We start from the raw sequence: 26,751 nt of genomic DNA on the forward strand, positions 1-26,751 counted from the left end.
CGGTTTCGATGGAACTGGTGCGATGGATGGTTTCGGTTTCGCTGAATGGAATCCAGTCGTCTTCGATAATAATGGCTCTTGCGAAATGTTCGAGGCCGGGCCTGAAGGCGGGGCCGAAGAACCGTGAGATTGATCTTGGGTAAGGCCCGAAGGCGATCCCTTGACCGGAGCCTCATGACGACGTATTTTTTCGGCCTCCGTATCGACGGGTTGGCCTAGCTCCTCGCTGGAGCTATCTTCCTCGGCCCCAAAGGCCTCATCGTAGTCTCCTACCTCTTCGACGACTTCTTCTCTCTGAAAGATCACCTCATCGTCGTCTTCCGATCGGGAATCGTGTTCGGAAGCGGGGCTGGAGTCTACGTCTTCCACACTCTCGGCGTCCTCGTCTTCGGTGCTAAAGATGTTGGCCGGGGCAGGCGCCGATTGCTGCGCCTCCAATCTCGCTGCCCGTCGATTCCGGAGAGTCTTCTTCGAGCGGAATCGGGCACAGGCCATACATTTCGACTCATCATGATCCGGTGAGAGACATTTGTTGCATACGGGGTGGACGTCGATGTGTGGGTATTTCGCGTGGCATAAAGGACACCGTTTGAATGGAGTCCTCGATTCCATCGTCGATCGAAGTTTGATGTTCGGACCAAGCGGATCCGAAAATCTGGAAGAAGGTGCTAAAGCACTAAAGAAACTAGTCGATACCGAACAGGAACAGTACCGACGAGAACTAAAGGCCTTTTGGCCTTAAACTGAATTTTCCTAACTTGAGCTAAAATAAGCACATCCGAACCCAATGGCGGAAAAAAACAATCTAAGGATGGAGAGGATGCCCATGCGCACTGTGGTCCAGGGGAGGAGTCACCTATCTCGTGATACTTCGAAGACTCTTCCAGGACAACAATGTGCAATCATCCGGACCCAACACTAGGCGGCGATCTATGCACAGATATGAATTCAGCAGCCCACATGCCTCGAACCCATTGCTTACTTTGAGGTCTGAGGTACCATACCCATCTCCAAGGATTGGTTGCACACCTGCAGTGTGGGCAGGGTAAACTAATCTCCCAGCTCTTTCTATATCCTCGGAGGCAAGGGATCCAAGGGAGATCCCGAAGTAGTGTACCTGGCGATATCTAAAAAGGTCTCCTCCAAGATAGTAACAAAGGGATTAAGCCTGCAATTATGGCTATCCCCATAGGGTCACAATGTATCCGAACACTGATAATTTGGTAAATCTCTGGCTGTAATCCGCACCGAGCAGTGTCACTAGATTATCAGCGGTGTACAGTTCAGAGGATGCAGTCTGCACTGAGGTACCAATGTCCTCCAAAATCTTGCTGATCTTTTCGTCAAAGAAATCAGCAAGATCATTGCAACGTTCCTCGAAAGAAGTAACGTCTTGCTTAAACAAAAACTGAGTCTGTTAGTCCACGAAGAATCTTAAAGACCTTTTTTGGCCTTGGCTTTATTGATCTCTTTTTTGTATTCACCTAGCGCACTCTTAAGAAATGTTTTATCTGCTTCGGAATAGCCACTAAGCCATTCCCTTTCAAGCTTCTTACGTGCCAACTTGAGCATTTTAATGGTTTGTTATACCAAGGTGCAGATGGTCTACGGCGCGATTTCAAATTAGTGAGGGGGATTTCCTTGTCCAAAGTTTCAACAATCCCCTGCTCATATGCTAGTCCATTGTCCACAACTGATTTCCTAGAGTCAAAGGTGTTAAAAGTGAAGTAGTGATCGCGTGGTTGGTCTACTCAATTTGTACCATGCACACCCTTTCCGTGTTAATCCAGAGACTAGTGTGAGAGGACAAGATTGCTTCACCAATATAAGGAAAGACATAAGGGCATGGTCAGTCCTGTGCAAAGGTAGAATATCCTTCACACATACGGGCCCGTGAGGGGCAAATATAAGATCCAGAGTGTGCTCCGCCCTATAGGTTGGACCATGCACTAGTTGATGGAGACCGAACCCTGCAATTCTTTAAAAGGGGATGAAAACTCCCCTTCTGTATATAGATTAAAGTCCCCCAAAATGAAAAAAGTTTGAGTGAGCACGCACCATATTCGAGATGGCCTCTATCAGGGGTCAAGATGTATATTTGGGAGACCTGGATTTCTATAGCACACGATGTCCGAAAAAAATACTGCCTTGCTCAGTTTTCAGAGCAAAACCCAGGAGTTCAGGGCCACCTAACTCATCGTGTTCAGGTATTGAGAATTTTCACCTTTCAATGTAATGACTCCAACTCCCCCCCCCCCCTCTTCTTGTTGGTGCGTGGTTTATGAAATGCTTTAAACCTTAGAGGGCTTGCTATGCCCGAATCTGCCTCTGAGTCAAGGGTGGTCCAGGTGTCCATTATGAGCAGTACATCCCAGTCCCCTGACTTCAGTAGCAAATAGATTTCCTCTGTATGTTTTACTAGTGATCTAGCATTAAGTAGGACACAGGGTAGGTGACTGGGCTTCTTACTATAGCCACTTGCAGAGTTACTGTCCCAATTTATCTGGCTAGCATAAAAACATAAACCTGTAACAATGAGCTACACCCGCTATGAAACTCAATACCAGTTCCCCAAAGGAACCAGCTCATCAGGAAAGTAAAGCCACTGCATTTTCGATAGTCTTCCAAGTATGTCAATGCATTTGTTACTCTTACACCAGCAAAGCAAGGCAACACATTAACAAGTTTCATTTCAAGAATCAGTTGTGTAAGGAAACACAAATCTTATTTTCTAAATAGGCAGTAATAAACATGTGGACCAGGCATTCTCCAAAAAGGAATTTGCACGGTAAAAAGTAAATAGATCAGTTACTCTCCATATATTAGCCAACTGAGGAAACTCACACAAAAGCTATACTCTGGGAATCAGTTAAGAACGCACAGAACATGTGCTCTCCAGGAGGATGTCTATAAAAGCAACACACCAGCCAGTTAATTATCGGAGCCCACACAGATATATGTTTTTATGGATTGTAATAAACAATCTGCTCAACAGAACAAGCAATTCTCTTATCCTTATCCTGTAACCAGACCAATAGGGCAATAAATCAATAAAATACCACGACAGACCTAGCTACAGTGACCAATGACATAGAAGAAGGACACTGCGGTTGAGGCAGGGTAGTCTTTAGCAGTGGTTTAGGTACAGGTAGATTGTGGCTGTCGATGCGTGTGAAGGATGATGATGAACATCGATCTAGTAGAGGGCACTCACCTCACCAGCAGGAAGAGGCCCACGAGTCCGCCTATTCCCAGGAGGGGCTGGTAGGTGAAATAGAGTCGAGCGTAAAATGTGAGCATCCAAGCCAGATCCTGTAAGATAAACATGAGACAGTCAACCTGAAAAGAAGCCAGCCTACATCTCAACTAAATTGGCCACAGTGGTCAACAAGCAAATAGTCAAGGCTCACAAGCAAATAGTCAACTCTGGAAACTTTTAGTTTTAAAATGAAGCACAAACGGCTGACGGATTAAGAAATCAGCCAGAGTGCCCAAAATATGTCCAAAGACCGCTTCAAGTGAATCTTCTGAGCTGGTGAATATACTAGTTGGGGATCTGATGTAGGTCTTTGAATCTCATTAAGCAGACAAATGGACAGGGAGGTGGTATTAGTAGCAGAAGGAAAGAAACACAAGGAAAGCAAGAAAACAAAACTGTTGACCACTGGTTGTTAGCAGGACATGCAAAGTAAGGGGAAACTGACCAGTCATCGTTCGACAATTTAAAGAAGCATTAAATAACCTTGCTTACTAATGCAGAACTTTATAAAAGGACTATGTGTATAGCGAGCACATGCTAGTGTGATGCCTAGTGCCCCAGATGCTCAGTTTTGAGAAATGGGTCTCTTTGGCTAGGCCTTCTGATCGGCCACTGGGAACCAATTCAGAACAATGTGCAGCCGCACCATTCAGGACTATTGTGGTCTGGGGAGGCATATGCAAAATTAACTCTGACTGCCCCGATTCAGGCCTCACCTACAGACAGCTTAGGCACACTTATTGTTAACAATATAACATATACTTAGAGTACTATTATTATTTTTAGGGTATTGAAAAACAATTTGCCAGTGCTCTACATCAGTTAGCCTTGTGATGCGTTAACTTCATACATTTAATTGAAGTTTGGGGTTCAAGACAGTTTTATAGAATATAAAGATGCCCCAAACAAAGGTGAGCCTATGCATTGATTATTGAATCTTCACGATACAAATAGTTCCAATCATTTTTCATAATCCAAACATGTTGTGATAATTTTTCACAGTATGAGTTCCTCCTTACTGTAGCCTCCCAAAGCAGCTGACATATGTTTTGTGATTTACCTCGCTTTCTCAAGACTAACATCATGAATACATAAAACTTAAAAAATCTATTTCACTGCTCTCTTCCTATATAGCATTACTATTGCATTAATTGATGGAATTAAGGGTCCATTCATGGTTATCGATTATCACAATACACTCCAAAACAGGCAATCCAAAATCAAAATAATATCAATTCAGTGTAATTTATCTACATATATGGTACTTAATCATTGTCGTTCCTGGTCAACTAATTTTGATAAAGCAGCATACAACTGATTTTAGGTACGACATGTTAGGTTCCTGATTATCTGGTTCACAGCAAAGTTTACCCAAAGGGCATACCCCATTTTTATGTGGCCTAGTATAACCACGATTGTAATTTAACCATTTTAGTGTTACAAATAAGTCACCAATGAATTCATTATGAAAACCCAACAGTGCTTACACCAACATCAGTGAGATGTAACACTACACCCCATGAACGAGCACATTCTACCCTACCCACAAAAGCATGCATCATTATTTGTCTTATTGATAATAATTTTGAATTGGTAAATGTTCTAGTCCGACAATTCACACACTTTCAATATATTAGAAAATAAGCGAAATATGCAACATCACACATGCAGTCCCTCGGCATCCATCTTGGATATGATTCATTTAATTGAAAACCCATCTTAAAATTGAAGCCTTGCGTCTTGACAAGTGTCTCTGTGCTATTACTTACCCCCAAAATTTGGACTTTTAGGGTCTTGTCCCATTTACTTTGCCAATGCTGGTCATAATCTGTTTACTAAGCAGATTTTGGCATGCTTTCAGTTGCAATGCACTCCAGAGGCGAAGTAAAAAATTAAAGCGTGGATTTTTAAATTTGAGAAATTCATTGGAAGTCTCAGCATAATAGACAAAGTGACTATTTTAATTGCTGCAGAAGGACAGGCAACTCAACGTATCTACATACAAATGTTTACAAATATGTCTTACGAGTTTGAAATCCACACAGCACCTTGTTTTTGACAAGTTATGGTTCCAGACATGTTTTTGAAACAGGGCAGGAATATAGGGCCAAAATGTTCTGCTGAAAGAATGTATAGGATATGCGTACTGCCTTAGTCCAATATATTGTTTAGAAAACGGGTTGCCTGTCCACGCAATACAGGGTAAGCAGTCTGCTCAGGGCATTCAAATTAGTAAAATGTACTAAACAGAATAATCCAGCCAGACTGGAAAGGCCAGAAATCAAGTGGAGAGAGAAGGGGTCTTGGAAGCCATGGGGAAGAGCAAGAGGAAGGCTAAAGAGGAGACCAAGAGGAAACAGGGTGGCCTGGAGAGGATGAGACCAGGGGGAAATTATGTACAGGGTGCACTGCCTATGGGACAACGTGTTAGTGAAAGGCAGACAAGCTGTTTGAAGACGGTAACGCAACCTGCCTTTCGGAGATTGGCATGTCTGCACCTTCCTGCAGGGGTGTCTGAGAGTCTTTTATTGGTTGCATTTTCCCTAACTGTGCACCACCACTTTTTGGCACAGTCAAGGCGCCTCCTGGCTGTCTCTTTGCCTCTGGGCCCGTGTCTTTAATGTGGTGTGGGTGCAAAGGCAGTGTTTCCTCATTTTACTGGGACATGCCCCAATGAAGATGAGTGAACGCCGCCTTAAAATTGTGCCGGCGCACATGTAGCAACAGTGTGAACTGTATTCCAGGAGGGGCTGCACAACTGTTTTTAGCTCCTTCTGTAATGCCATAGTAACCAAGGAGCACAGAAAACAGGTGCACGAGCCATGGGCAACAAGTGTGCTATGGCCCCAGAAAGTTGAGTTTAGGGATGATCTGGTTTGAAGTACGTTCATTATTAAGTACACCAAATACCGTAAGTATAGATGTTAACAGTCAGAAGGCTTCATTGAAGGCGGCAAGCTTAGAGAGACAGAGAGTTAAATGCAAGACTCTTCCAGCAACAACAACAAAATAAGATAAGGTGGCTTTGACACACTGTTAATACTGCTAGTGTATTTGCTGTATGAAACAAAAAGCATTTTTTTTTTTAATTAATCAGCACAAATTTAACTAACTGTATTATTCAAAAATAATCCCTTAAAGCAGATCTGGTAAAAAGCCAAAGACATCACAGGACATGTTTGTCCTGTAAGCAATGTTTTGCTACATCCAGAACATCAGCCCACAACAAATTAAGAAATGATTGCTCCCATCAGGAAATTGCACATTGCAGTGATACTGATTCTAGTTGAATCAGCAGACCTCTGGCTATCTCTGCAAGTGTCAAGATGAAGGTAGACCATGAGAGTTCGGTTACGGTCACTGTAGAAATCTAAACGTCTCTTTACATTTAGCACAGATTGGCCTCAGGCAGGGAAATCAAGACTAACTCAGGAAGAAAGGTGTCTGAATCCAGATGGAAGGTAGCCATGATTGTGAGCGTTAAAACCCTGATAAGTTCTAGGGAGTAGCAAGGTGTCGGAAGGCCCAGCATTGTCTGCTTTGAAAGAAAAAGCCTCCAGGTCAAAAGGGGCCAATAGGATAGGTTGAGAGTTGTGTATATACTGCTGGGATATAACTACAACCTGCAAGTCTCAGGTTAGAATCTCAGCCGGTGCAACTCAGGCTTTCATCCTCCTGAGGCTGATAAGTTGAGCACCATCCTTTTTGTAACCCAAGCTATATATATCTCTAGGAAACAGCAAAAATAAGTGAGGAAAGACACTCCCAACACAGTGAATGCTTTTTTTGTGAGTTGCACAGAATGGTTTGTAAGTGGTCTTAACTAACAGTACAGTGGTAGGGTGCAAAGAATAATTTAATGCATGAGATATCCGACTTGATCAGTGAATTAAATTACAGAGAAGGATCCCTTGTCTTGTACCCAACAATCAGAATCTCGATCTGACTTTTTTTTTATGCATGGGTTCATGATGCCAGCTTGGCTTCTACAGTACTTGTTTATAAGCAAATACATTCACGCAGTAGGACAGGCAGACACCTAGAAAAGGGTTTGAGTCTAGGCTGAGGAGACATCCGCCACAGCTACGAAAGATCATCGGAAAAAACTGCCTCTTCCTGGCGTAAATTCGATTTTTGTTATAGCTCTATTAATTGTAGTCTAGGTAATGTTCAAGACACTTACCACCCACTTCTTCCTTTTCACTACGAAATAGAAGATGAACCACTGGAAGTAGAGAGGCAGCAGGGCAGGAGGTCCAACTAGAGGAAGGAAATGGATATGAGAGAGACATCAGGCAGTCATTAACCATCACTGCAACTCGCCCTCTTCCCAAAGCCTGTATGTACATGCCATCTCTCCCGCTGTACTCAAGCCAACTGCAACTCACCCTCTTCCCAATGCCTATTTGTACATGCCATCCCTCCCGCTGTACTCAAGCCAACTGCAACTCACCCTCTTCCCAATGCCTATTTGTACATGCCATCCCTCCCGCTGTACTTAAGCCAACTGCAACTTCACCCTCTTCACAATGTTACATGCCATCCCTTCCATTGCACCCAAGCCAAGCCTATAGAAGGCTCTGATCTCTGCACCAAAACCTATCGCCATACCATCACTCCATTTATACTAAGCCCTAACTACCCTAACTCTCAGCGGGTGGCCACTGAGTTGTTAGGATCCCGAGCACCATAGATGTCGCTCTGGCTAAAAGATCTGCCTGAGTGTGGGGGGTGAAGGGGGTGGCGGCGGAAGTTCACCTGTGCAAGTCTCGAACTGCAAGATCGGTTCAAAAGTGATAAGGATTGCAACCCTGACTCTGGCTGCAGGGACGAGGGGTGACATTTGTGTGTTTCATGTTGGTAGGAATGGGATTTGTGGCTGCCAAGTATGGGTATGATTTATAAGTACTAGAATAGCTTTGCGACTTGGTATATGTTGTATTGTATTACTCACTATGTACATTCAAGCTATGCTATCTTTATTATGTATGGAGACGTTCCTCACTTGAGACTGTTACATTGCATTGTTGTGCTATGGACACATGTACCCGAGTCTTAGGCACTGTCTGTTTTGAACGGGAAACTAATAAAACAAAGTTTTAAAAAAAAAAACCCTACCTGTGCTCTAGCTACAGGCTTCACCAGCTCCATTCTGCAACACACAATGCACTGACAAATCCATGGGACACACCCCTGTCCTGTAGCAAGACCTGGCTCTACATTGTCTTATCTTTGGAAAGGAGTCATTCCCTCAGAACTGGAGTCATATGCATCCAGCTCCCCGTGGCTACATCCAGTCGCTCTCCTGCCATTCACCCAAAATCCCCCAGTTCCATCTCCCATCCCTCTACATCCAACACATCTCTGTCCTACAGTCACCTGCTTTAAGAAGCTTCTTCTGTACATGTAACCTCTCCCCGCTCATCGGCTCCAAGCTTCAGACTCAACTCTTTCCTGTTACTCGCTCTAACCTCAAACTCATCCCGTTATACGACCCCTCAGTCCACATCAATCAGCCCTTCGTGCACCAAGTGTTTTTGCCCTCCCTTGACGCAGCCACTGGCTCTCCATCTGCCGCAGTCAATACTCTGCACCTATGTATGTGCACCATTCCCAGGTCAGGGGGTTGAGCGCAGGGGCACCTGCTACGTACTGAAGAAGAAGTACTTGTGCTGCTGATTGTAGGGCATGTATTTCTTCTTCTGCATTCCGAGCTGCAAAAGAGGGGACACGAGTTCAATATTTTCTGGTGTAGAGGTAGCAGTATGGAAGTGACATATAGTGGGAGCAAGGCAGAGAGGAAAAGGGAATGTTGGTTAGTCGGAGATACAAAAAAGCACAACAGAAGACGTCCACCAGACCCAAACATCGATGACAGTGCGGAATGTAGAGGAACACATTGAATCCTTGTTACTCTCCAGTTCTCTCCTGTCCCCAAATCCTACAGCCACGTATAGGGTGTCGGGTAAGAAGGTTACACCGTAGTCAAGGCCTCAGAGACTGCTTTAGTGACTTCTGGGAAAGTTTCTGGAAAGGGAAGTGGAACTTAAAACAAAAATGAGGATAGTGTGCAGTATGTTTGGAAGCGTCTAGCATTAAAAAGAAGCAACTGAAAAGGAGCATCTTTGAAGATGACTGACAGGAAGATGAGTTGTTACCATAAGGTGCTGAAAGCTTGGATTCTGAAGTGTTCCCTCCATGCCTTCCATGCGTGTCAGTGGTGAGTGTTTTTTTTAGTCTCTCTGCTAAAGGGATTGGGAGAAAAGAGACGTGAAAAGGATGGCACGTTGGCTTACAAGTCTAATAGCAGTAGGAGATGTATGTGCAAGGTCCCAGCGATAGGGAGAGTCTTTTGGGAGTTCAGGTATCATTGGGTCCACCAACCGACTATCTTTCTCCAAAGGCACACCGAGGTGTGTGGCCTCAGAAAAGAAAACGGCGGAACCCTCTTACTAAGTATTGAATGGAGGGGTGAGTGTCAATCTTTTATCCATTTGTTCGTCATCCGGCAGAACCTCCAAGTAGAGATTATGTGGCTTCTTAAAATAAATTGATCACAGACTAGTATACATGAGCAGTAACCCTGACACTACAACGCTACAGTGAGTCATGCGTGCTTAGACACTGTGGGCTGAATGCATGTGGAAGCCTTGATGGCCATTCTCGGGTGCAGTTGCATGGAGTTCTATCATCCTTCCCTTGGTAGTTGGCTGTCACCCATTTAAGTGTTTCAAGTGGGGGATGCTCACAAATCATCCAGCATTCTGGTGAGGCACTGCTGGCAGGACATCCCTTCTCCAATTCATGGGCGGCTTCACCTTTATTCCTTCCCCTTCTCCATCTCCAGAATTGATTACCCTCTAAGCTAATGCTCCCGAGGCCCAAAATTCCCTACGTGTATTCCAAGTACTCTGTATACCTAACTTGTTTAGGGATGGCCACTGGGATCCCCTGGACCCCTTTAGTAAGAGTGCCTTATCTATAGAAGAGAGGGGCTACACAACCAACGCAGTCCATGCACCAGAGTCACTAGAGGAAGGTCCGGTTCAGAAGCTGCAATGACTGTGCTTCCCATAATGAACAACAACATATCTGTACCTAAGCATGAGGTACCAATCAGAAATCACGCATATTGCAAAGTTGAGATGGTGCTAACCAAGTACACTTCAAGACCTAAGAAAAAGATAATACATGCAGTGTAGAATAGCTTGCTGAGGGAAACTGACAATCGGACACTTAAATACTACTCTGTGATTTTATGGTTACTAGGGAAAGGTCGCCAAAAGAAACATATAAAATAAATAAATAAAAACAACAAGAGAGAAATAAGACTAAGCATTTCGAAAATAATATCCCTCCAATGGAAGTAATGAAAAAATGTCTTCCAGGCAATTACAACAGGGGAAAAAAGCAAGGGGGCGGCATTGAATACCAGTACACAAAAAAAGAAGCTGGGGTGGAGAATGGCAACAAGTAATTAGAGTAAAATTACTTTTAGAGTAAAATAATATTAAAAAAATATAGCAGTGGTTAGTAGTCCATGTTTGAGGAAACAAAACAAGTAAAAATACATTAAAATTAATGGGGAAAAAATAAATTTTGCTTATGTCCATTGATAAGACGAGGAAGTAATTTTATTCATGTAGCATTTGTTGTTCTGAAAGCGAGTGCCGCCTGGGTGCTGAAAAAGCTTTTCATGCAGTGATGTGGCAGGATCTAAAATGGCTGCTGTATTTGGCCTTGGTCTTGCTTTGTATCAATAGTGAGTGCGATGCACCCACAATGATTTTCCATGGAAGCTTGTACTGAGGCGGGATGTCCCCAGCAGTAAACTCATACTTATAAACATATGAATTAGTGAACAATCAATCAATCAATCATGTGCTTGTTAAGCGCGACTACTCACCCTTAAGGTTCTCAAGGCGCTGGGGAGGAGGTGAGGTGCAGGTTCCAGTCCATCAAGGAGGAGGTCTATCTTAGAGCCATGTTTTGAGGTTTCTCGTGAAGATGGGGAGTGATGTCGTCTGTCTGAGGTGGAGCGGTATGGCGTGCCAGGCTCTGGCCGCTAGGAAGAGGAAGGAGCGGCCTCCCGATCTGGTCTTTCTGGCGCGGGGGACCATGACGTAGGAGAGCTGGGCTGATCGTGGGGTGCGTGGAATTCGAGTCGGCTGTTCAGGTATGCTGGTCCGGTGTTGTGGAGGGCTTTGTGTGCGTGGGTGAGAATTTTGAAGGCGATTCTAGCCTTGATGGGGAGCCAGTGGAGTGTGCGTAGGTGCTGGGAGATGTGGCAGTGTCTTGGCAGGTTGAGGACCAGACTTGTGGCGGCGTTCTGGATGTTTTGTAGCTTGCGGGTGAGGTTTTTGTTAATTCCGGCGTAGAGTGCGTTGCCGTAGTCAAGTCTGCTGGTGACAAGGACGTGAGTGACAGTCTTTCTGTGCTCGAGGGGGATCCATTTGAAGGTCTCACGTAGGAGGCGGAGGGTGTGGAAGCAGGAGGATGCGACGGAGTTGATCTGGCGGTCCATTTTAAGTTCGAAATCCAGGATGATTCTGAGGTTGTGTGCGTGGTCCGTGGGGTGGGCGGGCTTCCGAGGGCGGGGGGCCACCAGGTGTAATTCCAGGCGTTGAGGTGTGGGCCCATGATGAGTACTTCTGTTTTGTCAGTGTTGAGTTATAGGCAGCTGCTTTTCATCCATTTGGCGACAGCTTCCATGCCTTCTTGAAATGTGGTTGGTGTATGGTCCGAGAGGAAAGGATGGAGTCTGACCCGCTGCATTCTGCTGGAGAGGAAAGAGTGAATCCAGTCGAGGGCCTTGTCCCGGATCCCTGTGTCCTGAAGTCTGCTTGTTAGGGTGCGTTGGGAGACTGTGTCGAAGGTCGCTGAGAGGTCGAGGAGGATGAGGGCTACTGTTTCTCCTCTGTTCAGGAGGGAGCGGATTTCGTTTGTTGCGGCAAGGAGGGCGGTTTCTGTACTGTGGTTTTTTCTGAAGCCGGATTGGGATGAGTCGAGGATGTTGTGCTCTTCAATGAAGGTGGCGAGTTGGCTGTTGATGCCTTTCTCGATGACTTTCGCTGGGAGTGGGAGCAGGGAGATGGGTCTGTAGGTTTTTTAGGTCAGTGGGGTCCGCCAAGGGCTTCTTCAGGAGGGTGTTGATCTCGGCGTGCTTCCAGTAGTCGGGGAAGGAGACATTCGCCAGGAAGCGGTTGATGGTGTGGCGAAGCATGGGTGCGATGGTGTCGGCGGCTCTGTTGAAGATGTGGTGGGGGCAGGGGTCCGTGGGGGCCCCGGAGTGGATTGACTTCATTGTCTTCAGTGTGTCCAGCTGTCAATTGTTGGCTTCAGGGTGTCGGGTGTCTGGTGAGGGTTCAGTGTGTTGGCTGTCTTCGTCGAAGTTGTCGTAAATGTTCTTGATTTTTTGGAGGAAGAAGGTGATGAGTTTGTTGCAGAGGTCTTGTGAGGGAGGGATGTCAGTAGACTCGCTGGTGGGTTGGGCGAACTCCTTGATGATGCTGAAGAGCTCTTTGCTGTTATGCGCGTGTGGAGATTCTGTCTTTGATCGCTGTTTTTCTCGTATTTCTGATGAGCTGGTAGTAGGCGTTGGTGGCGGCTCTGAAGTTGTTGTGGGCTTCTGTAGATTTCGAGTTTCCTCCAGGCCTTTTCGAGGCGGGTCTGCAGCTATTCTAGGCAATCAATAGAAGCATCCACCTTTTGTTACACCACTGATTCTAGTCTCCAGCTTTTGCTCTTACTCTGTGAGCTCTTCTATTTCGTGCACATGCCTTAATTTTGTTGCTTTATTTTCTTTAGAAATCGTAATTTAATTACTGATTTCCATGACCCCTGTTGCTTGGACGATGCTTCCTTCTTCAGAGAGAAATCCAAATTCTTTGCTATAGAACTGCTTCAATTATGCTAATTTTTGGCAAGTACCTCTTAGAATAATCATAAACATTTATTTAATCAAAAAGATATGTCATACTGAATTGATCTAATATTATTATTCTGTTCTAATGTTTTTATTCAGTTTTGGCAAACTCCTGCAAATTACATTTACTACTGTTCATATGTCACGGTTACCTAACACATAGGTTCACCTGAATAGGCTAGAAGGTAGTCAGTGGTAACATTAGCATCATGGGAAAACTGATGAACAGTGCATGAAACAGGGTCGGACTGGCCTATGGGGAAATCTGTCAGTGCTTGTGGGCCTTTTTATGATCCGGTAGGCTAGTTTTACATGATTTCTCTGATATGGCCATTAAAATTGCCCAAACCAAGCAAAAATGCATGCAATCTCCTATACCTTGCGAAACACTTATAAAGAGTGTGTTTAAAAGTTTAAAACTGCTTTAATTTGAAAATGTGAGTCACTTTTTAAGCTATCTGATTCGCTAATGGAAGTCACTTTTGATTTGGTGACAAGGACTAATTTCTGTTCCAGATCGACCCTGTAGAAGATGCACAGACTGGTGGGTGCCAACTGGCCTAAAATATAATAAGCTCTGATTTTCAGAATTCGAGATGTGGGGAGCTACCCTAATGCAGGCACTCAAGTCTGCTTCAGGTGAGTAAAGACAGGTACAACAACATTTAACACTTTCCCAACAAACACTGATTCCTACTTTAAAAGCTTCTTTACTAGCTATGAGAAGTCACTGTAAGTCAGTATGTATGTATGTATATTTTATGTCAATATACTCACACTCCTCTTCGAGTAAAGGTTTCAGAACCTTGACACTTGCTATTCATACCAGGATTGGACGCCCATCCCGGAAGCTGAACATCTGGTTTAATATAGACAAAAGTATATAGGAAAATAAAACCTCTAGGACTCAAACTGCCCTTGGTATCTAATGAGACCACAAAAACCCCTGGAGTTGCTTCCTTAGGCCTCCAGCCTTGCACAACACAGTCCACTTATCACTCCCATATCACAGTATTGTTATCAAGAACTTTAAAGCAATTTACCAATCCTCCTGAATCACTCCTGTGAAGTCTAGCAGTCTCTGAATTATCTGTAGGATATTTAATTCTGGGGTATATTTCAGTACTTTCATTGTCTTTCCATGCAGAGACTGCACCTTCATAGCATAGCATAGCACTAATCTATCTGACACCAACACACACAGTGCTGCCCCTCCAGGGGAATGTGCCAAAGTTAAGCTCTGAAGGCTGCTCACAAGCTATCCTGGTGCAAGTCTGCTTGGACACATCACGGTTAAACGCAATTGGACCTTAAGGCATCCCAGGGAATCCCCATGAAGCAGCAGGAGAAAGTTAGCTTAGTGAGCCCTTACACAGCCCGGGGAAAGCAACCAACATGTCCTCAGGACCGGGCCTGCAAAAAAAGAAGGGATTCTACTCTACCTGCTGGTTCAATTATATCCCGATGGGGTCCTGCATCCAAAGGTATCCTGACAGCAAAGTCACTGCAGGTAAAAAGTAGCTAAAGGCACTGCACTAATTGGGCCAAGGAGCAGATGTCTGTGGGGTTCACCTCCAATATTCTGTTCATTCTAAGAACCCCATCCTATATGTGCAAAGGAAGACGCAGAGAAGAAGCCCTCAGGTGGACTATATTCCTGCTGGGCAGAGTTAAAACTTGAAGGCAATGCAGAAGAGAAAGGAACCCTACATGACAGGTGTCTCAGGAGACAGTGCCGGATACGCACTCCTTTTGAGGGAAGCGAAGGAGAAGAAACAAAATATGAGCATGCAGAGACTGAAGGTGGATGGGCCTCTGTACAAGTGCAGTGGCACATTTGCTCAGGCCGTCAAGTTGCTATGACAACACACTAGTTTGTCCACCTACTGAAGACAGAAAAGGAACGAGAGTCAAGGGCTTTCAAAGCCAGATCCTTTCCTTAAATAGCTGCATTCTTGTTATCTTGGCCATGTTTCGCTTTCTTGTCCATACCTTTAGTGGCAGGTAACTCGGACGGTACAAAGATATCCAAGGATCTTTCCTCTTAAGGCGCTTATACTGATTGATATGTACACATATATGCGCTCTTCCTTAGCATTTCCTTTGCATTTTGTGTTGTGTAGGATGTGAGTCCTGCGTAAGTAATAGGTGAACAATTGTCTCCTTATTGGGAACTAAGTACCACATTGTAGCACTTTACTCTCTCAGGGTAGCGAAGCAGAGACATCCAAGGCCTACTAATGTGAGGTGGTGTGGGCTAATAATCTCTATTCACTGGCACACAACCACAACAAATATATGTTGTTTAATCAGGGCTTTCTCTTTGCAAAAGGAAAAGTACATTTATTACACACAACAGCAGGTAGATCAAAATACCTTTAGTGAAACTCAATCATCACATTTGATGACTAGTGGGTCAGGACCCCCTAATCACAATCAAGTCTATTGGCTTTGTCAAGTGGTCTTCACATTGATATATATATAAGGCAAGCCTATTAGCTTTGTTGCAGATCACTACAAGATTTTAAAAAACTCATCACCGTGTTAGTCTTTACCATTCATATCAATGGAATTTATAATCATACAGAACGATGTTCATTATTATTCAAAAGCATTACAATGTTCATCAGTAATAATTGTCAGTAAAATACTTTAAATAAAGCAGTTGAAAAACAATCCCAGATGTGTTAGATTCTATTTTTATGTTCATCAGGCTCATCAGGCCACATAATGTAGCCACAGGACCACCACTAGGAGTCCCTGCACTCCCGAGCTGAAGAGCACCATGCCCCAGCTCCAAAAATGCTAAATGATGTTGAACAGTCCTACTAGGTCATGGATCATATTGACCTGGGAGACAAAGGGTTTGTTTTGATCATAAACTTCCAGGGGCACTGCTGCACCTTGTGCACATCCCCATTCTACTTGGCAAACACACTGGTAGTGCCCTGGCCCCTCCCTGGAGAACCACAGGCAAGAAAGCTTTGTCACTAACACCCTAGCCCTGGGCAGCAAGTTTCCCTTAGTTTCGTCTTTTTGTTTTATTTGGGGTGCCGCAGTCCTAATTGGAACACCCACACTCACTTAACGTTGGGACAGCGCAGGGAGTCCACTCCATCGCTGTCCTGCTGGCACTTCGGCTTCTGCCTCAGGCAGGAGCCAGCAATCTTCTTTTGGTGCTCCTGCCCCAGGTGGGAGCGCGGTTGCTGTAGTTTTGGGCTCCTGCGTGCCAAGAGATCCCAACACTTTCTTCTGCTCCAGCCCACAGGTGGGAGCAAAGCTTATCTTCCCATTATGGTCCTCGGGGATGGTGTCCCCAGGGCTGGTTGCTTCCTGTGCCTGCATGCAGGGCATCCTCTCTTTGTGTCAGCCCTCAGGGAGCTGGGGGACCCAGGGGCAAAAAGCGCTCTTGGGACTGGGTCCAAGCACCCCTGCCCCCATGGATTTTATTAAATGAATTCAGCGCTAACTCCAAAGCCTTGGGTCATCACAGGGGGGATTTCCAGAGATATGGCAGACCACCACGTGCTCCATTTTTAATTGCAGGGGGTAAAGAGTTAAATCTTTGCTGGGGCATAACTTCTGCATGATCACCCTATTTTCATGATTTTCGGCTCGTTTTGCTCCTGAAGATGCGCTCTAGCCACCAGGAGCACTCTCACTAGGACCCCTGGCCTCTAAAGGGAACACTTAGTAGGGAGCTGCTTTCACTGCGCCAGTCTCCTCCTCTCCTGGCTGCCGGTACTTCTCTCCTACTGGTGGGGGCATCTTGCACAGCCCCTCTGCTACCGGCCAGCAGGGCGCCCTCCTGCCCACACTCCCAAGCCCCATGGCCTCCTGGCTGTTTTGTAGGGCACTTAGAGTGGCACTGGAGTCCAGATCTTCCCCCTGCTGGTTATCAGGGGGCACAAGGGAGCCAGCATCACTGGACATGGAGAGAACCACATTGTTCTGGTAACTAGCTAGTCCTTAGCAGGGCATCAGGTGGCTTCGTCTTCCAGTTTGCCATGATTCAGCTGTTGTCCCCTGCCAGGTCCACGGCCTTGTTCACTGTCTCGCCATTGTGCTGGGTGCTGGGATTTATAGGTAGGGGTGTTTAGTTGTAGAAGCCAAGCTCCCCTGGAATATCCGAGGATGCCACATCATCCCTCCACCCCTGCCTCACCAAACTCCTGACTCACTCCAAAGTAAAGGTCCAAAAACTGGGTTATCATAAGTGAAAAATGTGGACTGAATGGGTGGAACCTATTGGAGCTATATATGATTACACCTTTTTCCCAGCGAGTAGCTCCCATGTGTGCAGTTGTGCTCAGTGAAAGCACACTCCCACATGAAATGTGGGGCAGGCAGAAAATCAAGCTCTTGCAAGCAAGGGTGGGTGATTGGTTCTTGGGAGAGTTTTTATGTATTTAAATTACTATAATGGATTTCGGAGAAAACTTCATATTATGGATAAAAACATTACACCAAGCACAATAACATGTCAAGATAGGCAGACCTCTGTGACCTTATACAGAAGATGTGTCGCATGACAGCAATGTCCATTTTCCTTCTTTATGTAGCGTCTTCATGGAGTGGGTGTTAAAATAAATGCAACTGTCTAGGCGGGGGTTCACTATATTGCATGTGATATATCACATGACAAAAATAACGGATCCATTGAATTAGCTAGCACTTTATTTATCTTAAAGGTAAGTAGAAGCAAAGTTAAAAATCTTTAAACTATCTTGACAATGTAGTGGATGCAATATTTGTGGAGGTCAATATTGTAGACCCTTTTATAGTGACACATCTGTTCAGGTTCTCATAGAAAAATGTGAAATATAAATATTCACATTCCAAAGGTCACACGGGGGAGATGTCACACCAGGGGGGAAGGGAGGGCAGGGGGGGTTCACGTCTGGGGGATTAATGGTTAATTTAATATTAATAATTTTTAAAAACTTAAACTTACCTTTCCGCCGACCGGGTCCCGCGTCTTCTCTGCTCCCCTGGAACAGGAAGCAGAAGCAGGCAGCCAGGCTCCCTCCCCTAAGCCAATCACAATGCTGCCAGGGGCTTATGGGGAGGCCATTTTTTCCATGCAGGCTGGTTTGGTAGCCTCAGGGGATCAACCGAACAGTCTTTACGCCCTCAGGAGTGGGCAGGCACACCACTCCTCCCCTGCACTGCTCGCAGAGCAGCCCAACCCACCCGCAAACAAACATAAAATGGTAATAACTGCAAGTTATTACCATTTTATGTTTCTGCTTCTTGCACTGTGAGAAAGCAGTGGGTCGGCGCTCCTCCGCCCGTGCTCCAAGGGACTGTGAGGTGGCCTCCACAGCACAGGGACACAGCAGCTGAGAAGCCTGCTGGGGCAAGTTGGAAGCCCAGAATCTTCAACCCACCGCCAACCACCACACTGCAGCACCAGGGACCACAACCCAACTCACAAAGTTGCACCCGAGTTTGCTGAGCCTGGGAGTGTCATTGGAATGCAGCTGGGACCCCCAGAGGACAAGTTAATGAGCCAGGAAGGATTGGCCTGACCACAATACAGGGCAACCGGTTGTACAGTGGTGTAAGATCTTCTGTCAGCACTGAGAGGACTTCCAGGGATGTCAACCCCTGTGACCAGGACCACCTCAACCCCTTCGTGGATCCAGAAGTAGTCGCAGCAAGACCCCCGTCAACCGCATCACATCCACAGCAACCTTCATCTCTTTCATCAGGACCTCTTCCATAGGAAATCTCGGCAAGGGATAAAAGTGCCTGGAACTGACTGAAGACAGCTTCACCTGATGAGGTCACTGTTTCTAAGGACCTTGCTGGTCCCCCTGATTGGCTCCTCCCTGGAGCTGGACACCGAAAGTGACTCTAAGTGACCGCATTACACCTAGCCCAAATGTTTTAGTGAAAAAGTTTCTAAGTGTCAAATTTGTTGAAGTTGCCAGTGCTTGTTTGAGGTTGAGTAACATGCTTTTACTTACTATATCGTGTATATTATATATCTCTGGAACCCCTGGTGGATCTTTTTCATTGTGGTGTCTGAAAATACAGTCTATTTTTAAAAATTGGTGTTGGATTTCTTTGGTCTCTTGTCAAATTCTTCTTCATTTTTTTGGTGCAGTTTAAATGCTTTATACTGGTTTCCTTATTTTAGCTTTGCTGCTCAGAGCCACAGCTACTCCGGGTTGAGCTGAAGGTTTGACAAACTAAACTTAAGGATCCTAGAGAGGATTGTCAGTGTATTACACAGTGAGGTCGCGTAACCACAAAATATAGTATAACCCATTACCTCACACTTCTCGAAAAAAATAGACGGTATATGGGAACTGGAAAATTCAAGGCTTGAAAGGCTTATGGTTATCTGGAGGGTCATGATTAACTAAATGCTCACGCGCTCCTGACTGACTAAAGGTTCACTTGGCAATCAATGGATGTGGAAAAACGAATCCGCTCTCTCAGCTATGCGTGGTCTGCACAACTTTTATTGATAATTTGATACCTTCTGGATATCAGAAGGCTTATCATGCCAAGATTCATCGGCTCTTGTTTGCTGGACTTTTGCATGGTATGTAACGGTCATGACAATGTACTTTTGTATTGAAATATGTTGCAGGCTTTTTCTAAACTTGTTACATTGTTAATAAGGTTAAACAAATTTAAAAAGCAATTTTGTCCAGCACCACGTGCCCACTGCTGACATATTCTGTGAACTAAGGTAGTAATCTGTCTTGTAACTCTGTGGCACTGGGTATATCCAAGAAATTCCAAGAATTAGATATCCACTCAGATTCTGAAGTTAAACCCAAAACCCAGCGTAGCACCATGGCTCTATTCCAAAGGCTTGACCTCAGAACGTGCATCACTCTAGAAATCTCATTACAGGCTGTGACATTGTTCCAGAAATCCCAAATTCAGACACCGGGTGAGTCAGAGCTCCTTTAACCCAAGTATATGAGGAACAAAAAGTATAAATAGATCAAATTTAAAAAACTGTTTTTTTTTGCTTTGAAACCAAAAAAAAAATCATTATTTCAAAAAACGCAAATACCGACCGTACATTTGAGCAATGTGACTCAAATTTGTCCAATCAATAATGTGGGGGGCGGGGAGTGTTCCAATTCTGGCCGCTGTCCTGTGAGCCAAGCTGCTATGCAGAAAGCCTAATTTGAACACTTACACCTATATCCTATAGTATATTTCTACCTATTAAGAGTATTCTTTTCAAGTCAAGTTAGAACCATGCTTTAAGGGACACGGACCCTCATGACACCTAGGGATTTGTTGGGGGAGATTCAAAATTCTGCTCATGAAGAACAACCCCGCCCGGATTATAAATAACAAAGATGTTACAAATAATTATGTAAAACTCAAAGTAATTAAAAAGACTGGGTGGAAGAAATTGAGTGTGACATAGCAAAGTGAGGTATTGGAATTCACGAGGATGTGATACAGACCTGATGGACACATTTACTTATAGTAACTCCCAGTATTAGGGAAACATGTTCGGGTCTACCAGCCTTGGATGCATTGCACCAGATGCCCAGGGGAAGAGAGGAAACGTGAGGGAAAGGACAGCATGGAAGGTGGTCAGCTTAGAACAACTGTAGACTACGTTTAGGCCCACCTCCACAGACAACTTCTTCCCCAGTGCGAAAAGGATGGGGTGCATGTTGATGTCAGGGTCTTTCCGGAAGCAGTTTGGTTTCGCATGGTGCTGGAAGTGAAGGTGATTCCACCAGCTAGCCGGTGCACCCTGCATAGGACATAGGAAAAAATAATCAATGAAGAGGAAATACAGCGCCAACCGATGACTATATAAACAGTATCCCATCTCTTACACAGACAAGGTGTATAGGCCTGTAAGACAGCGGAGAATCTCCTTCCACACACACAGAAAGAACCAAGCTCCCCACACAATCTGCATGGGACGCTCCCTGCCACTCGAACTGGAGATTCTCTCCCACTACACGTTTATACAGATTGATGAAACAGATCCCAAAGGACCATCGAGAGATTGTGCCTCCCAGTCAGAGCAGCAGTAACAACACAGCACCCCAAAGCTACCTAGGGATATCCCACAGTACACACAGTGTAACTAACACTACGTGGCAATAACAAGACCACCCAAAAACGTAGAAGAGAATATCTGCACGAGACCCACCCTTTCACACAGAGAAGCCCCACAAAGCTGAATTCCACACAAATGCCGATTCTCCTTGCCTCAGATGTATTCTGCGCTGCCTTCTGCTTCACGCAATTCATACATCGTACACAACTCCCCCCACTGTGTAGTGGCACTGGACCCCAACCAGGTGCCTTGGCTTTGTACCTCCACAGGATAGCAATGTTGTCCCAGCTATTTGTATCTCCACTGGGACTACATCCATCATTACAAGTTCCCAATGGCCCCCTGCACTATGTCTCCAATTGATGCCAAGGGTCTACCTGAACTGCATCTCTATTGGATCCCACCCAGCTCTCTGCTCTGTGCATCCCCAGTAGCGCTAATGCCACTTCCTGCTCTCTGTATGATGCACCAAGTCCCACCAGATGCCCAGCATCCGCCAAATCATGCACAGCTCTCTACACTGTGCAGGCTCCCCACACTGTTTAGTCCACTTACCTTTAGATGACCAATCACAAAATGATGGAGCCAGTGGTTCCATTTGGACTTGCTGAAGACAGAGAGGTGCCCGTAATCATGCTGCAGCCACCCGGCCTGAGCCTGGGGAGGGAAGGAGATAGTATCATTGGGGTGCAGTGTCTATCTGGCCCTTCCTACACATACCTCAACACAGAGTGTGTCAAACGGTGGATTAACCTGCTATCAATGCATAACTCATAATCCACGTGTTGTGAGAGGCGGCATTAACATTACTGGCGCTCAAAATGCATTGCTTGATACACCCCGCAAATCCTCCAAGAAGCTGCCAAAATATGCATTACCTGCATGCATTGTTAGACCCACCCTCCCCAGGCCCTAACACTGCAGGTATTCTTTTCCTAAAGAATCAATATAGACGACTGACCTTCTGCAGTAACTGTTCTTCCGGGAATGTCACTTCCTTTCATTGTACTGCGGGCATGCATGTTCAAACTGGGAGAATAACTAAATCTGGATTATGCATAACATATTCCCTCCACCTCCAACCAATACATTCGACTTTAGGTTTCCACTGGGAGATTGGATAAGCCAGGTCGAAGTTACCTGTACAGCGCCAAGCAGCAGAGCAGTGATGAGGAAGGGCACCACTGATGTGCCGAAGTGCCAGAGGGTGAGCCAGGCAAGCACGTCCAGCAGGAGGATATGAAGGAGAACACACAGAAAGAAGGGCTGGCTTGGCTTCATCAGACCCATCTTCTCCACAGCCAGACGAAGCTCTCGGAACTCAGCCGTGAGCATGGCCTGTGAAGGGGGGATGGCAAACATTACACTGGGAAGGAGAGGAGCTCCTATAAAACATGAGACACAGTGTGAATCTGTGATTCCTGGCTAAAGGCAGCTGGGCTGAACTGGACCTGGAAGCGGAGCTGGGGTTGCCTTGATCTTAGGCTGCAGCCTGGTAGGCCCAGGCCCTTCCCTGGGGTGGGTGAGGAGAAAAGAGTGTGGGAGAATCCCTTTCTTGTTCAGTTGTCCCACAGAAGTAGTGTCAAGTGTTTATTCTTGAGGGGGGGGGGACTGGAAGAAGCAGACGCGCACAAGCACTCCCAAGCAACTACTGGTTCATAGGCAAACTTGTAGGAGGATCGTGTTATCTGGGGTCAGTGAAGACCTTGTACTCGTCACTGCCGGGCTGCTGAGGACTGATCATCTTCTTGGCTGCCTCGATCTAGTGGGGAACAGGGAGGGTGCTGTTTAGGGTGTTGTGTTTGATTCCAATTCAGAGCAGGGCCGATCGGGCCTACTATCCTGAAGAGAAAAGATGAGGTGGTTTATGGGTGCTCACAGTCTTGCGTGGCTCACAGCTGGCCAGGCTGCTGGATGGCTCATACTGAGTAGGGTGATAGAAGGGGTACTCACGTTCTTGGCGGGTTCTGAGCTGGGCTGGTCGGGGGCCAGCTCCCCCACTTGCAGGGAGCTCATGTACTTGCTCACTAGCGCTTTGTCGATGTGAAAAGCAGTAAAGGCATCCTGCGAAAAAAGGAGCAACACAAACGCTAAACTCAACAAAACAACATGAGCTGTACAGAGTGTGGAGGACAGCAGAAGACTGACTTCTGGGAGGAGGGCGGCGGTCTGGAAATACACATCCATCAAAGATCACAACACTGGGCTGTATAATGGTGAGGCAGGAACCCCATTATCTGTGCAGGATGCAATGCACAGCAATGCATATAAAGAGAAAATTCTCTCTTCTATTGTACTTGTTCAACTCAAAGACAATGCTCAATTTTTCTGAAAAAGCGCTCACAATTGATTCAAACATTTTAGCCAGGAAGAGATGCCATGCCCATGTGTGCTATCACTTCCTCTCAATGAGTTTGCAATCTTACTCTACTCTCTTTTCCAGACAGAATGGACATACTGCCATTTTCCACGTTAGAACACACAATACTGCACTACAACACATCACATCATACAGGATTTACTCTATACGACACCACCCAATACAATAACGCTCTACACCACAACGCAATGTACCAAACTACATTTCACCATGAAACGCCAATCTCTCTAGAGCAGACGCTATGACACTATAGAGCACAATACCAAAGCATACCACAACATGGCTCAGCATGTGACGCAGAGGAATTTCCTGCTGTCTTTTAACACGTAAACCTGGTTTCCCCACTAGTGCACCATACAACTCATGCAGGGGGTCACTACATTTCATGGGTCTGGTTGACGCTCACCTATACAGGGGCTCAACAGACAATCTTTAATGCCTTCATTTTGGTTGTGAGTAAGAGTAGCTTGTGTTCTGGGGGACAGATTTCAGATTAGAAAGGTTTCTGCCTTTAGTGACCCTGGGCGAGATGAGACCGACCCTGGTGGATTTGGATGCTGTGATGTGGTTATGCAAACACAAAGTGTAAAGTGATCCTTGGTGGGCTGTCTAGAGCAGGATGAGATCTCTCTCGCTGAGAGATGAGGAATCACTGTATTAATAATGAAGGGTTTCCTATAGCGTGATAAAATATGTTGCGAGATATTGTGCAACTAACTAGAAATAGAAAAAACAAGGGACGGATCATATCACAACTAAGCGCACAGTAGGGCTTTTGGCGAAAGGAAGCTGGAGCAAAAACTGTTGCTGTTTAAGAGAGGAATCAGGAATACCCGATTCAACAGAAAAGACTAAGGCCCTGATTACGGTGTCCGTCCGATAATGTGTAGGCGGTCCCACCTGCTCAATTACAATAGGACTGCCATGCAGGCAGTCGTAAAATGCCTTTTTCTACAGCGGCTTGTGCTGCGGCCCAGGAAAAGGACAACCAATGCAATTTAAAGTAATCAGTATTGTCCCTGTAATCTAATATCAGGCAAAGTTATAGGAGTAATCATTTTTTGTGACTGAATACAGTGTATAGTAACCAGAATAATCTTCAGAAATCTAAGGCACTGCAAAGCAGAGAAACCATTGGTTAAATGAAGGAAAATGCATTAATTACTTTGATTACTTTACCCTGCATTCGATCACCAAAGCCGATTCCTTGAATTAGATTACCACTTACTTGACCAAAGATTTGTAAATGTCAGATTTGGCACCCAGGTACAGTATGAAATAGCTGATGACATCACTATGTAGGTCAATGCAAAAGTAGAAAACACAGATTACGTTACCTTTTACGATATTATAAAGAGATTATATAAATTGGTTTGACTTGCATTAGACTAGAAAATATCACTATGACTTCACCTTTATCCTTTACTGGGTACAAAACATTACTTTAATTGGTTGCCATGTGTCGGATTACAGAGTTAGATTACTCTCATCCCTTCACTCTGCATCAAGTAATCGAAAAGTACTCTGAATACTTTACATTGCAGTAGGTAAAGAATAAGTAATTGATTGATTAGTAAAAATCATTTCAATTTAAAAACAGCAAAAGTACATTATTTGATTAACAGCTATTAAAGTGTATAAAAGCCAAAGTGCATTGTGCATATTAGACTATGAATCCAATATTTCTTTAAAAAAATAATTGCCCCAACATTTGTCTCATATCTATTAAGCATTGAAACTACATTACGGAGTTCTTGATGTTCTTAGTTAAAGGGGTAAAAGTGATCGGACAGCATCTAGCACTTAGATTTTGAAGAGATATTTTTTGTGGCCCTAATTGCTGGGGGTGGCTAAGCAATAATAGAGCCTTGCACAGATATTTGGTCCCCTGGCACGCCAGGGCAATGAAGTCCCCACTGAGCCAACAAATGACTGCTTGCGTGCAGGTGCGCACTTGCTGGAGTAGAAAAACAGGTCTAAGAAGCTTCCCTCTGTGTACCAAAAGTACTGGACAAGTGCATAAGATGTGAGTTAATGACACATGTCTTCCAGGAAGGTATTAGGTCTTTAGTATCTAACTGCCCGAAGCGTAACAACAATAACTGATGTTTTAGATCGGGTGAGAAATGGGTTGTTAAGTAGGGTGGGGCTCCAATTGTTGGTAAGAGGATATAACCGTCCAAGCATGGCGGTTGGCAGCTGTGACATAACTTTTGCAGAGGGGTTGCTTAGTCAAGTGAAGGATGCTTTTTCCATGGGGAGGGCCCAGGCTTCTTTTTAAACCTAAAGATGTGATTGATGACTGTAAGTGCGCTCCCAAAGAGTTGTTTAAATTTGTGCTCATCGGAAGCTCGATTTCCTGCCAGCACAAGTTGTTTAAGGAGCCTTTTTTCAGAAGCACGAGGAGCCCAGCATAGCTTTATGAATGGATTCATTCTTTGCAGTGCGTGGCTCATTAGGCCACATTCCATCCGCACTTGAACTTGTGAAACTGACCTCAGCAGGCAGAAGATGGCTTTGCAAACATTTGATAGTAAACGGTTTAATAATTCCGCCTCCTCTGCGTGGGTGATTTCCAGGCCATGTGAAATCGGCGGTAGGAACTGTGCTGCCATCGCTGTAAGCAGGTGTTGATGTGAGGGCTGTTGATGTTCGTTTGCAGCCGATTGAATGTGAAGGATAAAGTACTGCTTTTACTCTAATCATAGCGAAGTGCTGTTTGAAGATCAGAGCACGCTCTATCACTATTCCAGGATATTTATAAGAGGTTTCAACCTCTAAGCGGTTTCCCTTCACAAACCAATACGTGGGTTCCCTCTTTGGGTCAACCAAGCGGATCACCTTTTGTTTTTTAGGTTCAATCCAGGCCTTGCTGCTCGGTGTACCCGACCAGTGCATTAATCAACCTATGTAGGCCGTAGGAGTCTGTATTGGCACAACTATTTCATCAGCGTATTGCAGATGCCCGCTTTTGTGTGTTCCCAGTCTTGATGGAAAACACTCCACTTGTGCCAGATGTCGATCTAGTTCAGCCATGTGGAGGTTGAATAAACTGGGGGCCAAGGCACCCCTGTTTGAGGCTATTGCTGGATGGGATCTTCGCAGTATCCTCCTGCCGTTGCCTACTT

The 26,751-nt window shown here is 45.2% G+C and overlaps 1 protein-coding gene across 4 annotated transcripts in view; it reads right to left on the bottom strand.

Annotated features, from left to right (window-relative positions):
- FADS1 (fatty acid desaturase 1) overlaps positions 1-26,751 on the bottom strand; it is a 401,042-nt gene that overhangs the window by 96,556 nt on the left and 277,735 nt on the right. For all 4 annotated transcript variants that reach the window (XM_085648547.1, XM_085648549.1, XM_085648546.1 and 1 more), the window contains 7 exons: positions 23,197-23,307; positions 22,384-22,581; positions 21,799-21,900; positions 20,800-20,928; positions 8,913-8,973; positions 7,443-7,519; positions 3,215-3,312 (listed from right to left, as the gene is read on the bottom strand). In XM_085648547.1, the coding sequence (XP_085504673.1) occupies positions 3,215-3,312; positions 7,443-7,519; positions 8,913-8,973; positions 20,800-20,928; positions 21,799-21,900; positions 22,384-22,581; positions 23,197-23,307 (776 nt within the window). The remainder of the gene's footprint in view (positions 1-3,214; positions 3,313-7,442; positions 7,520-8,912; positions 8,974-20,799; positions 20,929-21,798; positions 21,901-22,383; positions 22,582-23,196; positions 23,308-26,751) is intronic.

The sequence above is a fragment of the Triturus cristatus genome, chromosome 3_2 (assembly GCF_964204655.1).
Source record: "Triturus cristatus chromosome 3_2, aTriCri1.1, whole genome shotgun sequence".
Taxonomy (NCBI): domain Eukaryota; kingdom Metazoa; phylum Chordata; class Amphibia; order Caudata; family Salamandridae; genus Triturus; species Triturus cristatus.